At 34.4% G+C, this 17,440-nt stretch overlaps 2 protein-coding genes across 3 annotated transcripts; both read right to left on the minus strand.

The window, feature by feature from the left end:
- Positions 1 to 15: 15 nt before the first annotated feature.
- Positions 16 to 2,400, minus strand: LOC120329917 (putative ubiquitin-conjugating enzyme E2 C). Of its 2 annotated transcripts, none has more exons than XM_039396710.2 (2): positions 2,180 to 2,400; positions 16 to 1,578 (listed from the first exon to the last, which is right to left on the minus strand). In XM_039396710.2, the coding sequence occupies exon 2, from the start codon at positions 1,513 to 1,515 to the stop codon at positions 985 to 987; it is 531 nt and encodes a 176-aa protein (XP_039252644.1). In that variant the 5' UTR covers positions 1,516 to 1,578; positions 2,180 to 2,400; the 3' UTR covers positions 16 to 984. The 2 variants fall into 2 exon arrangements, with proteins under 2 accessions (XP_039252644.1, XP_039252645.1); XM_039396711.2 differs by lacking the exon at positions 2,180 to 2,400 and adding an exon at positions 1,983 to 2,129.
- A 7,254-nt stretch (positions 2,401 to 9,654) lies between these two features.
- Positions 9,655 to 16,145, minus strand: LOC120330165 (hydroxyproline dehydrogenase-like). The gene is made up of 8 exons (XM_078118607.1): positions 15,553 to 16,145; positions 15,118 to 15,314; positions 14,325 to 14,454; positions 13,249 to 13,341; positions 12,862 to 13,089; positions 12,667 to 12,728; positions 11,178 to 11,380; positions 9,655 to 10,474 (listed from the first exon to the last, which is right to left on the minus strand). Exons 1-8 carry the CDS (start codon positions 15,868 to 15,870, stop codon positions 10,254 to 10,256), a joined length of 1,452 nt encoding a protein of 483 aa, XP_077974733.1. The 5' UTR covers positions 15,871 to 16,145; the 3' UTR covers positions 9,655 to 10,253.
- Positions 16,146 to 17,440: the final 1,295 nt, after the last annotated feature.

The raw sequence follows: 17,440 nt of genomic DNA on the forward strand, positions 1-17,440 counted from the left end.
GTTTACAAATATGAATCTATATACATATACAAAACAAGATTTGATGTAGAAAATGTTGAGAAAACATCAAACACAAAACAATGATACAGAAAAAATTTCTATGGAAACAGGTTGTTTTTCAAAAATTTTGCATGAACATTTAAATGAAAACATATGGACAATTCAAAAAGTATATTGGAGAAATATCTCTCAACTGATTGACTTTCGGAAACAAATATATTATGTACACTCTGGTAATCATAGAGCACAGGAATGTATAGATTAGAAAATAGTTCCAAAACAAAAAATATCGTTTTAGAGACTATTTTTGAGTAGGTGTAAATGATAGAAATATATCTGGTGGTCTCCACTAGTAATAGGATTTCAGTTAAGTCCAAAATCAGTATACAATATTTATGAATTGTCATATTTCAAATGGGTTGGCATCTTCATACTTGCCGTAAATAAAATCCAATTAATACATCACTGTCAAATTTTGAATCCTATATCAGTTTTGGCAGATTTGTTGGATTAAAATCGTTATATGATATGCAGCATAACAAAACTGCACAATTTTTTTTTATTGTATACAATCTCACAAGAGTATTTCACAAAAGCTACGTTGAATTAAGTTAAAACTTTAGTCTTTTTTTTACAACTTAGTATATTGCTACTATCCAAAGAATTTAAATAGTAACTGTTGTTTATGTTAATTATAACTGATATTATAAAGTTACATATAAAATATTTCAACAAGTTTCACAGAGTAGGAGACACAGTCTTTCATAGAAACACACAGGACAAATTTAAATATGCAATGTGTACTAACGGCACCATTGGTTGCCAAACCGCAATAAATTCCCATAAAAAGGGCAGACATTTTTCTCAAAGTGCAACAAAAATAAACACACTCAAAAATGTGAAGATGACCAAATTCATTGTTACTAAATAGAGTTCATCAACATTTATAAGAAATTGTCAGATAAGTTAAATACAGTGAATTTCTTATGCATTTTGTTTTGCATGTTTTTTATAGTGATCCAGAAGTTGAGTTTTATATTCTGCACAGTTTCTCCACAATTCCGCTGCGTGTGCATTGAGTGGACTTTCATTGTTTGGTTCTCCGAGCAACATTTGAATTGAAAGTAAAATAGTTCGTACTTCATATAATGCGGACCATTTTTCTTTCAAGATATCGAGACAAATGTTTCCATTTTCATCGACATTAGGATGAAAACAGGGTGTTGTAAACTTAACAGTTGGTGGTTCATAAGGATAGGTGCTTGAAAATTCTAAACTTAATCGATATTTTAGGTTTTCATATACGGATTCTTTTGGGCCTTCAATAGTACCGACCCATTTGAAAAGGTTATCTCCATCTGGAAATGCTGATACTCCTTTATCATTGGACATCATTAATGACATGAGTTCTTGTTGTAATCTTTTTTTCACAGAAAGGGAGTCCTTTTTCGTTGCAGAAGATGATTCTTTTGACTTATTAAAAGTCGAAGGTGACATTTGTTGATTCATATTCATTTGCAAAGATGACGTTGTTGATTGACAAAAAGAATGTTTTCACAAACAGCAATATCCTGATATCTAAATATGCAAGTTGGAATTGGAAAAATGACTAAGATGCACAGATGAAAAAGAATCAAATTTTCATGTACATACTGACATATGTCTGTATGTGTTCAAACTCAGCACCCAAGTATTTTCGCCCGAATTAGCCTTCGAGTATTTTTTAGAGTTTTCTTTAAATAGATATGTTGTTGCTGTTTGGGATACAAAGGGATAAGTCTGTAAGTGAGCATGTGTATCAGAAAATCTATACCGGTAGGGTACTGGGGTAAGGTAATACTTAAAATTTTGCCCATTGCAGCACTGTTTGACTGTCCCAGTACGGTACCCGGTACCGTACTAATTTTCCGTATATTTGTTTGTTTAACCCTGTATTGTATCTTTATTTTATTGTAACAAAAAATCGAATTAAAATCACTTACTGACAATATGCTGAAGTGCAGTAGGCTACCGGTACCAGTAGCCCCAAGAAAGAAGGATAGGATTTAGTCCAACGTTATACCGTAACTTATATTACAATAGTCTATTAATCCCAAAAGAACATAAAGAGCTTTATGAATTCAGGACAAATGTCCAACTCCAACAACAGTTCATAAAATTGTAAAAAAAGGATACTCACTTAATCCCGGTGGTAAAAATAAACTACAAACTTGTAGGTCTTAAAAAAATTAAGACTAACACCGCTGACAAAACAATTCAAATCAAATTCGAAGCAAGCAATGAAAAATTCAAATCTTGGGAGAAATTTCAGATTTCAAATAACCTATGACCCCGCATCCAAGGAACTCAAGTGGCGGTAAATTTAAATCTGACTTATATTCTCGTGGATCTTTCCCGACCTTCCACACCAAAAAAATCCTTCCTATACTTCACCATTGCAAAATTTTCGGGGCTTATTTTATGGACCTTTCCCGAGCATCGACTTCCTTGTTTACTATATGGACATTGGCTAATCAGCAAGATGCAAAAGGTGACGTAACAATGCCCCCTTTTCGCATCCGCTCAGACACTTTTCTCACTCAGACAGATTTTCAAGCGTGGTTGTTAACAATACCTCGTTTTCGCGTTTTTGAACTTTATTCGTTAGTTTTCAGTTGTGTCTCGGAAACTCAAATGTAAATCAGATAATTCAATGATCACTCTGTCTTCCTAGGAGTTTTAATTTAATTGCAGTAATAAAAATTAGTGTAGAAATAGCTGTGATAGACTAGCCTGAAATTCTTTACCGGTACTTTTAAAAAACAGATTGTTGTATGCGACGAATCGTAATGGTGGTTTGAAACACATACCCCATTTTACAGGCGCCAACTCGCAAAAGCACTCTTAAAATAGCCTCGAAAATTTTGCAATGGTAAAGTATAGGAAGAATTTTCCGGGGGTCAAAGGTCGGGGAAAGGTTCATAGGCCGCGAGCCGAAGCCCTGAAAAACGCCTAGAAAGTGAGTTTCGTAGCGCACATCAGGTAACTACCTGAAAATGATTTTAAAATGTTCCTTAAAAATTTAGTAACAAATATTTCCTTGTTCCCACTTCCAAAAGTTGCACGTTTTACGGAAAAGACGCTTTTACTACAAGGAATATTTGCTACCTACGATCAGTCTTATATTCTCTACATTTCCGTCAATGAACAATGACTTCTGCATGACGTAACAATTGAATCGAATCAGCTGTTAGCGAGCGGATGAATCTTAGTTATTACTGCTCGATCTTGCGTTGAGTTGGGCAGCCTTTCCATAGCCCTGTTTAGGTATTATTAGTTAAGTTTTGCTGAGACGTTGTTAAAAGGTATAAGTAAGTTACATGTAACCAGTGTTCCCTCCAAGGTGTGCGCGCGCACACAGCTTTCAGATGCTGCGCACACGCATAGATTTACTGCGCACAGACGTATTTCGATGTAATGTAACAATGTTCTTTTGTTCTTTTTTCACCCTTCATCTGAATTCAAATAAAACCATCTGTTACAATCAATTTCATTTACTATTTTCCATTTATGTTCATTGTTATCTACTGATAGCCTTCACTAAAGCATTTACAATCTATAGAAAAACCTATTGAATAACCAAAATTTTCTTAATAAGCCCACTTATTACCCGGTCAAAATTTCTTCATTGGTTTTTGAACAAATATTAGTCATTTTCAAAAAAGTGGGCACACACCAAAATTTCTGCGCACACATACTACAAAAATTAGAGTGAACATTGCATGTAACCAACAAAAAAAATAGTTTAATTGTGTGACAGGAGTCGCGAGTGACCTCGAAAGGTCTTCAAGCAGCGACACCAACAACGCTGATTCTCATTAGCGAATAAATTTTATGTAATAACCACAAGCAGTTTACAACAAGAACAGCATAAAAAGCTACATCCATTTTATAGAAGCTATCAAACGTATTTATTTTTAAGCAATGAAGTCACAAATTAACATCGTGAGCACGAAAACACAAAAAAATCAGGTATTTCTCACTTAGAAATTTACCGGAAAAGTCGAGAAAATTAAATGATGTACAATATGTACATAACATAGTGATCAGAAATATACAATTAGTCTTTTTTAGTTAATGTGGTTATGTATTTGAACAAAGGCAATATTATTTCTAGAAACAGGACTACAACACTAACAAATGTCCGAAAAACAAAACAAATAAATGATACTTATTAAATCCACTGCAATATCTAATTCACTTTCTTCTGAATTGTTTTTGAAATCCGCTATCTCGAAAATCGACTTTTCCTCTATATGTGTACTGTGATTTTTATAGTCAATACAAAAACAAAAATCTGTGCAGTATATGTTAATTTTGGCACACTTGCATAAATTATTTTGACTATTTTTCTTACACTTCCAGTTTGCCAACTCAAGAACTGATTTGAAGGCCACATGCTTCTTCAGTGAATGATTGTTGGGTGGAGAGTATAATCCGTATGTTTGCCAGTGGTAAATAGACGTGCCCTGGTATCATTTACATTCTTCAAATCCTCTTCATACAATGAACAAACAAATTCCTCAGCTTTATTTATTAATGCCTCGTTAACCTCAAAAGATCTTCATAGTTGAGGAAAAAATGAATTGAAAACCCCAATGAAGTCCTCAACATGAGTTTGATGGGCAGTTCCAATTGCAGAAAAGTGCTGAAGTATTTCAATATGAATAGCCCATCTAAGCTGTTTGCACCTATTATGATTCTTATATACCTTTACGCTTCAAGACTTCTTGTTTAATCAATTTTTTAGCACTGATAGCAGCAGGGATTAGAGAGCCTGCGTTCGGTCGGATTAGTGGAACATTGCCGTTTTCTTTTGTAGTACAGTATCTAAAATGAGGAAAAAAATCATATCTGGAACAGCATGAGTGTAAAAATACCACTAAATACTAACTAATACCTTGAATACATATGGCATTTTATCTGATGTACTCAATGAGCGTATATATGCTCATTGCATGTACTACAGTCCAGCAGTGTTTGCATACTAGTACTAGACTATATCTACACTAAACTTTGATATATCAGAGTCTGAAATGCCCTCTGACAGTATGAGTATGGACTATAGACTATATTTTAAAACATCAACTGTCTGTCTACAACTTGATTTCTCATCTCTCAATCGTTTCCAATGCTACTTTACTTTTCACTCCGGCATAACTTGTCATTGCTTCCCATGTTCTTGTCGACTCTATGAATTTAGATTCAGACCAACCGACATATTTCTGTAATACACAACCGTGTATTACAGAAACAGCCATTAAATTTCTATTTCCAAATATGCTGTGGCCTATATAGTAGTAAAAGTCTGCTGAATAGTCAAGAAGAGTCATTAAATTAATCATAAACATTTCATTCAAGCCAGAAAATATCGTTGTTTGTGACATATTATTCTAGGTCTAGCCTTCCTTGGAGTTACCGCACCGTACCTATTTAACAACGTCTTATGAGCTAGTGCTCAACGAAAATTGCTATTTTTGGTAAGGATGTACAAGTGTTTAATATCTTACTTATACTTTTCAACACCTCCTTGGAATAATTGAACTAATAATAACTGAAAAAAAAAAACTATGCAAAGGCTACCGGTACTCAACGCAAAAGCGAGCAGTAGTACATCTGATATTCATCCGACCCCGGGGGATCCACCTACAGCTGACTAATTTGATTGTTACGTCATGCAGAAGTCTGCTTTCATTGGCCCATGATACCGGAAAAGCAGAAAAAATAGGACAGATGGTAACACATATTTATTGTAGTAAAAGCGTCTTTTCTGTAAAACGTGCAACTTTTGGAAGTGGGAACAATGCAATATTTGTTACTAAATTTCTAAGGAACATTTTGAAATCTTTTTCAGGTAGTTACTTTATGTGCGCTACGAAACTGAAAGATAAATCGCCTCGGCTCTCGGCCTATTAAGAGTGGTTTTGCGAGTTGGCGCCTGTGAAATGGGGTATGTGTTCCAAACCATCATTATGATTTATCGCATACAACAATCTGTGTGTTAAAAGTACCAGTAAAGAATTTTAGCCCAGTCTATCACATCTATTTCTACACTAATTTTTTACTACTGCAATTAAATAAAACTCCTAAGAAGACAGAAGGGGCATTGAATTATCTGATTTATATTTAAATTTCCGAAACACAACTGAAAACTAACAAATAAAGTTGAAAAACGCGAAAACGAGGTAATGTTTACGACCACGCCTGAAAATCTGCCTGAGTGAGAAAAGTGTCTGAGCGGAAGCGAAAAGGAAGCATTGTTACGTCACTTTTTGCATCGTGCTGATTGGCCAATGTCACGAAGTAAACAAGGATGTCGATGCTCGGGGAAAGGTCTATGGTGGCCCATCGTTGTCACGCGTAAAATTGAAAATAAAAAATAAAATAAAAAACCGATAATAAAAAAAATTTTGTGAAAAAACATAAAAATAATTAAAAAAAAAATGAAAAAAAAAAATTAAAATTAAAAAAAAATAAATAAATGAAAACGAAAAAAAAATGAAAAAAAAAAAAATTAAAAAAAAAAATTGAATAAAAAGAAAATAAAAAGGTTGACAACGATGGTCCGCCTCGTGGCCCATCGTTGTCACGCGTTTTTATTTTTAGAAAATTTGCTTCTGCTTGGGACCAACGTTGTCAGGCATAATCCTACGCGCACAAATGTGTTCCCTGGGTTTCAAACTCACTACTGATTTTCTTGAGCAATATTCAATATGAAAATGTTCTATAAATTCTCCATGCTACAAGTTCAACAAGAAGTAATATATTTATAATAATGATAAGAGAATATAGAATTGAATACGAAAATTCGGAAAATTTGTTTTTACGTGTATAAGGTAATTTGGAGAATGCTGCTTAACTACTCAGTTATCTGGACACTCGCGATGCCGGTACCGTACCGTCTTACCAAATACCGGTAGTCGGTTATAGTCGCTTTGCGTCTGACCGTACCGGTAGCCATACATTCACTCATCATCTCCCATTCTTTCACGAGTGATTGCATGGGTACCGGTACGGTCAGACGATACCGTACCGGCATCGCACGAGTGTCTGAGCAGTTAAGCAGCATTTTCCAATTAAATTACCTTCTACACGTAAAAACAAATTTTCGTATCCAATTCTATATTCTCTTATCCTTATTATAAATATATTGCTTGTGGTTGAACTTGTAGCATGGAGAATTTGTAGAACATTTTCATGTTAAATTTATTGGATATTGGTCATGAAAATCAGTAGTGAGTTAGAAACCCAGGAAACACATTTGTGCGTGTAGGATTAAGTCTGACAACGTTGGTCCCAAGCAGCATCAAATTTTCTAAAAATAAAAACGCGTGACAACGATGGGCCACGAGGCGGACCATCGTTGTCAACCTTTTTATTTTCTTTTTATCCAATTTTTTTTTTCAAATTTTTTTTTTTTTTTTAATTTTTTTTTTTAATTTCAATTTTTTATTTTAATTTTTCTTGTTTGTTTTATTTTTCAATTTTTTTTTTTAATTTAAATTTTTTTTTATTTCTTTTTTTTCAATTATTTTTATGTTTTTTCACAACTATTTTTTTATTTTCGCTTTTTCATTTTATTTTTTCATTTTTTTTTTTAAATTTTACACGTGACAACGATGGGCCACCATAAAGGTCCATATTGTGTCCAATGGAGGAATTCAAGTATAGCAAATTCAATAAAATCATCTACAAACATTACCCAGTATTCTTGTCTAATCAATTCTGTTCACCCCAAATTATTTTATAGATCGTTTTATCGACAAAATTAATCGATGTGCGAACGGCTACATAATTGACTTTTCTTCGACCCTTGACCTCGGAAATATTCATCCTATACTTTATCATTGCAAAATTTTCAGGGCTGATTTTCAGAATTTTTTAGAGAGTTGGCGTTCACAAACTGGCTCATATGTTCAAAACTATAGCTATAAGTAGCACTTATAAATACTGATAGATAATTTTAGGCTAGTCTATCGCAAAGTTACCGATATCAATTTTTAAATATATATTGTAACGAAAATAGAGGTCCTCGGAATACATAATGACCATCAAGTTATTTGGTTAACACTATTTTTTAGGAACACAACTAAAAACTGACGAGTAACACAAAAAACTACCAAAAGAGGCAATGTTTATTCACACTCGAATATCTGTCTGATCGGCGGCATGAATTCGATTTGTTACGTCGTTGTTACCTTATTGCTGATTTGTAATTGTTACGGAGATAAACAAGGAATTCGGTGCTCGGGAAAACATCAAACAAAAATGCTGGTTCTCCCTAAAATTAACGTAGCACTTGCTTCGACGACGGCTTTGACGACTTTATAGACGCCACAGAACGAAGACCGACCCAATACTTTTGTATAATTTGACACCAAATGTACATTGTTTAGATATATTCTTGTTGTTGTGTTGAGTTTGGAAGAATAAACATGATTATAGTTCTATAAAATACGTTCAAAGATGTTTCGAAAGGCACGCAGACCCCAGATCCCCAGTATTAACTATTCCGTGAATACTAATTTTTGTTTTTGATATCATTCCGCAAGACGGAAATATCACACCTTTAGATTTCAGACCAAATATTTCGAATTCTTTTCTATTTATACCAAATTTCCCTTCATATCACAAGTTCAATTTCGCAATGTTTTCCACTTTTGACTAAAACAACGTGTTTGCATATGCGATTTTTCTCAAATTCCATGATGTTATTACTAGGAAGTTTATTGTTTGTATCTGATAAAATGCTCAAGACTTGTTTGCTGATTTTAACCGTTCTTGATTTATCTGATTAATTATAGGGTCAATGTATGAGCTGTAGGCTACAATGTTTTACGATCACCCGCCAAGTATCTGATTTTTGTTTGTATTAATTGCAATGGTTGATTGGTAGACTAATACAGCACTCTTGTCCTCGTCCGTTTTGTCAATTGCAAATAAACTGAACAGTATTTATTAGGCCTTAAAATTGGGTTATTCCCGTATGTGTTGCATATACCAACAATTATTTATTTGTCTTCACAATCTGCTATCTGGTGAGGTTTAGCATAAAGAGCCGTACGAAAAAATCGGTTTCGAAAGCTCAAATTGGTTTGAACATCGTTTAGATAACGGCAAAGTAACAAATGGATTTAATATTCAGAAAAATACCACATAAAGTATCAAATCTATCCAGGGGGAGGAATGCAGATCGCGCTGGGAATTCATATCATTCCTAACCTTGACCCGAACCCCAACTGGATAATTACTAATTTGTTAACGTAGCGGCATGTTTTCTCAAATCTCACATTTTTAGATGAGTTTACTTTTGCACAAATGATTTTGAATCTATATGATTTGAGGCAAAAGAAATAGCACATTGCGCGTTATTCACTTGAAAATATGTTACGGCCACTACGGAGATCGAGTATATTTTAGCCCAAGTTTACTATTATTTCTAATTATGCAGCAATATTATTTATATTTTCATGTATTTAAACCTACGATGACGTTTTCCAATTTTTTTTCAACGCCCGATATGACCTGCCTACTATTCGAAATAACAAAACAGAATGCTATAAATGCCTTTCACGCAGTACTACTTTATCAACGGACAATACTAATTATTATCGGACGATTTCTGCAGGGTTGCCTTTTATTGTCCTAAAAAACTATATGAAATCAAAATTTGCCACAAATTTTTTTGTTACTATTGCCAAGCTAGCAGAAATGAAGCCCCAAAACACTCCGAAAGAGAATCTGCACCGAAAAGCAATTTTGGCAAATAGGTAGCATATTCACCAAATATGCAACCGTTTAAAAAAATATTAAAAATTATTGTGACAGTAAGTAGATATTTTTTAAAATATATTTGAGACAAATTACGGTAGCCTATACGGCAAAAGTTTAGATATAGGTGAAGGGAATGAAAAAACAAAAATATAAAATGCAATTACAGTACAAATAAGGAAAATGCACTAAGCGTGTTCACCAAGTAAAATCGCCATCTCCCTATGCTTTGTTCCCAATGAAACTTGTTATATATATATATATACATACTGTAAAATATGAACATAAAATAATATATTGCAAAAAAAATAGTAACTAAAATTATAGAAACGGTAAGGTTGGATAAACTGAAATGAACTGTTATTTGATTTTGATAATTTTTTTACTATGTTAATTTACTCTACATCAATGTGTTTGAAACTACTGACTTCCTCCACGTATTGTCACGTTGAATGCTGGGTATGATTTTGGTCATTAGTGCAGTATTGATTTTTATTTTTGGAACGGCCAAGTTTCATCGCCAAACCTTTTCTCAACATTATCATCTCCTTTCTAACTCCACTAAGAAACAACGTATTTTCTTTGGCTCTCCTACAAAGATATGGCATTGTTTCTTCTACCGAACCGTACGGAAGAGACTTGTAAACTTCATAACCCATTTTACCTGAAAAAATGTTGATGCAATATATTGGCATTGTAATTATATGTGGCTTGAAGTCTTTTCCAGGTAAATTGTTCAAATCAGTGATATGTACAAATCCTTACACCACAAGTAGTTAGTCAAGTTCGCGTAGTCCCAGTTCGAATCCCCCCAACACTGGTAAAACTTTATTTCTATCAAAATGTATACAAAATACAAATGTTTTTCAAAAATGGTAAAGATGGCATTTTCGATGTAATTAAAAAAACACGACATATTCTTTCACTCATCACCTAATGACATAGTTTTACAATAGCCAAACATCTGATATAATTTAAGGAAAAAAAAAGTTTGCGAAAAGGCAACAAACATCTTAATTTTGAGCCTACATATAAAAGTCTTGGTGGGGATATACTAGCCGCCATTCAAATAATCCTCTTTCTTTGAGAGCTTATAGAATATTATACACAGAAGGGTCGTGCGAGAGGCGGCGCGAGGCCACAACCCGGCCCGCCAAGCCATTAGTGCGGCCCTTGTCAACACTGGTTGCTAATGTATTTCGTTGCTTTTATAATTATAATTTGTTGTGTACACGGGGAAACAAATTTTTTTATTTGGCCAAGCTATACATATACAATACATATACAATACCTACAATAGGTCGAAACGCAAATATTTAGGAAGATTTATTTTTATAAGAGTAATTTAAAAGGTTATATATACTCACTCAATGTAAAAGACATATAGTCAGCCATTCCATATAATTGGCCGAATCGAATGTTTGAAACCGTCGCTGATTCACTCTCTTTGCGTTTTCGTCTTGCCAACAAATCCGCGACTAAACGAACACTGTCCTCGTTATGAGTCGCAAACATGACTTGAACTTTTTTTTCGTCCATTTGGAAAATGTCTTGCACACAAGCATTGTAGCTTTAAAATGTGATCATATGCATGAAAAAAGGGATAACAGTCTGGGGAGCATCTCAAAGATGTTGCTTTCAAAGAGTTTTTTAAACACAATTACAAATGCCTTGTTAAGTATGTAATAAAAATTCAACAAGGGCTATTCTTGTTCATAGTTTTAAAAAATAAAATGTGTTTATTTTTGCCTCACCCTGTAGTAACAGTGTAACATAAGATAACACTTTCAGTCCACAATCAACACCTAAATTACTAGGTTTTGTGTTTATTTCAGCGTTTATCAGATGATTCAGATGAAAACATTGTGCGCAATAAATTAGGCAATCCTATTACACAAATACCGTACATCAGAATCAAATGAAAAATCGATCAAATAAATAATTGTCCCCACGTTTCAGACTGATCTAAAACAATGTGCCCTAAAGTAGTATTGCGTTGCAATGAGCGGGCTTACGAAAAGTGAAACGCCGTTAAAATGTAACGCACGATAGAAAGGGTTAATGAACGAATGCTATTATTACAGGCCAATATTGTTAGCATCGTCGATTCGATTGTTTTCTTTGGCGTGACGTGTTTAAGGGAGTAAACATCGGTATTGCGCCGGTTACGTACGGATAAAAAGGTAAATCGCACGGAAAGTTACTTACCCGAGTCATAACCTCAGTAACTACGATATGGTTTCCAAAGATTATTTATCAAACATGATGAGTGATCATCGCATAACAGGGCGTTTTCGCACTGTCCACACAGTTCCGGACTAGAACAAATAATACCGTCGGGATCGCCATCAACTTTTTCCCACGGAATATCTTAGAATATAAACTAATTAACGTGATGCATCAGTATTTTATTGTACAAAAATGAATTTTACTCCTTGGAATTTAATTGCAGATCTTGCAATTTTTCTTCCGGTGATATCTTAAAAATAATCTGAGTGGTAGCACTGCGATAGAGCGAGGTCGGCGTTGCACAGCTCAAATTTTGCGTGCGCCGTTGCGTGGGAATATCCTATTCCGAACTAGACGACATAACAAAATATCGAACGGCCACAGTTGCAAGTTTTACTCTCTTTCTAAACTAAGATAAACCGAAATTGAAATAAAAACTATCAGATACAAAGCTAAACAAAACGTTTTAACTTATCATTTTTATTATGTGGAGTCGTAGGTACGTAGACGTCAAATGTCGTCATAGTTAAATGAACATAAATGAAAAATAACACCAAATGCTCACAGTCGGTGACCTGGTTCAATATTTAAAAAGTATTGTTTAAAATCATAAGTAAATTTATATACTTGTCATTTGTTGCTTCCAAATTGTCGCATAGACATAATGGGTGTCTTCCAAATCGTAATGTCTGAAGTTTAGAGTTTTATTGAAGTCTCGGGATAAATATAATTGAATATAATGACAGTTGAATATAATTACATATATCGAACTTTAATTTCTTGCTTATAATGAAACTATAACGAAATGTATCCAATTTATACCTTTAAATATCCTTGATATGTTGTATAAACTCGGGCATGTGTTTTGTTGTACGCCTTCATAAATCCGATACTGATATAATGAATCGCAGGATTCACCCAAGTGTATTCTGCGTCAGTTAAAATCGTGACATCATTTTCGTTTGCTTTGTTTACAATACGAAGCAGACGATGCAATCCGGAAGCCAATTCAGTAACTTGCTGTTTTGTCAGTAAGGGTAATATTTCTGACTGAAATTGGAAATACAAGTTACGTAACCGAATGGTACAAACATACACAAATCCCAAGCATTGTCCAACGAGTTATTATTACATTTTTGTTTTTAAACTGATTCAAATACTATGTGCGTAGTTAATAAATTTTGCCTTGTTGTAGGGAATACGCCATACCAATTCAATCTTCGGGGCGCCATTTTCAATCCCAGTCGCTAGTTGAGTTGTTGTCAATTGTGAATTCGTTTTCAGTTTGGATGATAATATTTCCTGGAAATTTTACAAAATACATTATTATTAAAATTATCGCTACACTCGGAATATAAAAATGGAGACTTTCATGAGAATTCCCCAGCTGTTTCTCACGATAGTGTAGACTGAAATTGTCTAAGAATTGTGTCAACAGCTATCTCTTAAAATCGTCGAAAGCTAATATATTTATGCTAAATGATCTTTATTAACATTGCTCTGAGCAAACGTATGTAAAAAAGCTTGCAATTTGTTGGACACCATGTAGGCGCAAAGTTTTTATATGTCAATACAGAAGTGCTTGATAAATTTCGTCCTAATTTTGAGATCTGTGTTACATATATGAATGTTTTTCGAGTCCAAGGCCTGAAGAATTCGCGAATATGTTTGCCTTCAATTTGGTTCCATTACATTTGAACCCAGCACGTACATTTGATTACACGACGATTGCACCTGCATACTATTGCACCTATGATTTTTTTTGTTTTAAGGATATTTGAACCCATACTAACCCTAACCCATGGGTTTCAGCACCCGCATATAGATTGAACCCGCGGATATAACCCTTGGTTCAAATGTACGTGGGTTCAAATGTACGGTCACCTTCAATTTGTATACAGGCCCAGATGTAATTTTTATAAATGAACAGGACAATTTAATTACTTCTGAACAATGTCGCATATCAGCAGGCAACTTAAAATTTATTTACGTTCTCTAGCACCAAAAGTATTCCTCTCAAAGGTCGCACAGGAAATATACATAAATACACTTGCAAATATTATGCGTCAACAAACGATACAATTGGTGTGTTTAAATGACAGTTTTGTTAACCTTCTATGGCCAATATGTTATGATAAAGGATGCTGGCATGGACCTTATGTACAAACTTTTACTCCCGCCCATTGAGCAAGAACTAATTAAAGTTACATATTTAATTAAGAAGTCAAGTTTATCTCAGACAAACGATGTGGTTTTATAATGTATACATGAATGATGAAACCTACCAAAAGATCAAAATTAAACAGAGCTGTTAACTTAAGTTGCATCATACAAGGCTTATCGGAACGTCTGGTACTGCTAGCCACGTCGATGCAATGAAGAACTTTAGATGTGTTGTGTTCGTACAATTCATCTCTGTCAATAATTAAACAGCAAGTTCACGTAAGCATTAAATAAATAGTGCACAAACCCCATAGAACAACGCTTAGATAAAAAGAACAAAATATCAGTATCATTCATATGATGCATCTATAAAACCGATTTTAAAGTTTGAATAATATTGTGCTACAGTAGTCAAACTAAATAAGCAATCTTAAATCATTTGTGGAACTTATTTACATCTTCACATGAAAAAAAAAGTGAAGTTTTTTTTTATTTAGGGGACGTTCAGGTTCATTTTAAAAAATAATATTTAGCTAAGAAATAATAAACCCGTGTTCACTTCGCGATGAAATGACGCCATAATAGTCGGTACTCTCGAAGTATGTGAACCAAGATGGCGGACACCGGAACGTAGTATATGTACCAGGTTAGGCCATAATTTTATTCCAATTTTTTTTATTTTAGTTCTATTACAAGTTCGGGGACTAGCCAAGTGACTCCCGTAGTATTTGTACCTGAAATTGTGGCCTAACCCCACCTGGTACACATACTACGTTTCCGTGTCCGCCATCTTAGTTCACATACTTCGGGAGTACCGAAGATTCTTGATGGGTGAAATTTTATCATAATCCGTCGTATGCTACGCCGAAGAAAGTTTTTGTCTAACAAGTGGATGATGACCAATATAAATAGTACCCGATTAGTTCACTGCCAGCAATTTGGTCTTCGATTGTAACGGCTAGCATCGGAAGAACATCGCACTGTTCGAGTTTAGTTATAGTTTGGTTAATTTCTTCAAGATTATTTCCCGAGACAAATTGACCATAGAACGTCATGCGCATAACCTTAGAAAAAATCTTCTTTCCCATATATTTCCGAGCAACTTCAAGAATCTAAATAATGATGCAGTAAAATAAACTGACATTCAATCGGATTGTCATTAAAATATACTATTGATTTTTATCCCCAAGGTATGATTTGTCTACGGCAGAGATTACCAACCTCGCGAGGCATTCACTCCACTTAAATCCGTCAGTACGCTCCATAAACTTGAAAACATTATTTGTTAACGATCCTAAATTTACCTCGTTATTTTACAGAGTTGTGAACTGATTAAAAAACGGTTGATACCTTTGGCGCATTTTCGGCTAGTCTTGGAAGAGAGCAGATCGTGAGAACGAGAATTGATCTCATCATTTCATAAGTCGTCATATTGCCAAAGCTAACGTTTTCTGGTGCAAAAATATTTTTCGAGATATTCTTCAGATTTATTGCATCAACTTGGTCAATTTGTTTCAATGATTCGTGCGTAACAATATTCGAGGTGTTGATCGTACTTGTTCGATTTATAGGACGCGATCCTATCTTCCGTTCAATTTTCTTTTGCCGCGAACTTGCTGCTTTCCGGCAGACGCGTTCCGCATGATTTATCTTGAATAATCGATGCATATTCAAAGTCTTCAATTCAAGTATGCTATTTTCCAAAATAGGTGAAGCAAATTTTCGATATCGTCAATTGTACAATCCAGTGGTAACTTTATCACATACGGAGTACTCAAAATGGATAGATCACATGCTTACTAAACCGAATGAGGCACAATGACTCTGAAAACATTTAACAACACTTTATGGTAAAAAAAACCTGACACATGCCAGTTACCACTGCAAGTGATTTTTGCTCGGTTAGTTAATATCTACCAGCAATCTTTTTGCAACCTGCCATGATAAAATGGAATTTTACGTCCTGTAGTGACATTAGCCTGCTATTCCATAGTTGTCTGTTGCAATGCTTAAAGGCAAAATGCATACATTGTAAACGGCTGAATGATATATACATATACTATGAACACGTTTCATTTATATTCGTGATACATCATTGCAAATTTTGACCAATTTATTTTCGCAAATACAATTATTCGTCCACAACATGACGGCAGTGGCGTATCTACATAAAACTGCGCCCATGGCAAAATTTTGAAAGCATGTACATCTGTGACCCTTATTCATTCCTATACTTGAGTAGGGCATAAACTTTTTAATACTTAACAATTAGTTTTGAAACAGTAACTGCCTAACAAGCTAATGAGCAGCAACGGATTTTCGACTCTTTGCCGCAGGCGCGATACACCAGCAAGATATACTAGAGTATATATACCTATAAACGTACGAGAAGTCACTTTGAATATACATTTTAAAAATTTGCCACATATATATTTGTGTAACTCTGACTAGTTTTTTCTTTTACCCTGCTGCAAGTCGCGTAATGCATGTTAGCCACATTAGGCTTAACCCACAGAAATGCTGATTGCACACACTCTACGAAACTGCTACAGAAAAACATCAGTAGCAATGAATCAGAAACAATTACGGTTGCTATTACACATCACATATCTGTCACAAATATTGTGCTTTTCAAATAGATTTATTTGGGATTTGGCTGTTGTGTTACATTTACGGTAACATTCTCCGTTTCTTTGCGAACAAAAATATATTGATGTTTCGCATTCATGTATTTTAGATTTGATATGTTTTTGTGTTACGTCAATGAGTTTTATGCATTTCATGAGAATCTGCACTACGTTGCTTTGGCAATATTGTCCCTTCTCCACAATGTAACTTACACTAAATTAAAACACAAACGCTTCAACAAGCCTGGCTTGGTAATCTTGCAAACGCGAACAGTATCTCAGCTCCCAGATTTTCAACCATTACAACAGGCTTACGCTTTTTTATCAAAATACTGATCTAACTTCATTTCTAGCCATGCGAGATCATTCATAATACCCAATTTGAAAAAATGTTAGCATGCTTAGTTATACGCACGACCAGTTACATCTTGTCAAATCTGGTTTAATAGGCTGCTCCGCTTACGTCATGATAGTGGGCGTATATAAGGCGTTGCAGCACGCGTGCTTGCCAGCGCAGTACTACTTCAGATACTTGGTACTACCTCAGTACTTGGAGATCCCATGAAAAAATCGGATTTCCCCGTATTTATTCCAAGAATATAAAATATGAT

This window comes from Styela clava, chromosome 12 (assembly GCF_964204865.1).
Source record: "Styela clava chromosome 12, kaStyClav1.hap1.2, whole genome shotgun sequence".
Classification (NCBI taxonomy): Eukaryota; Metazoa; Chordata; class Ascidiacea; order Stolidobranchia; family Styelidae; genus Styela; species Styela clava.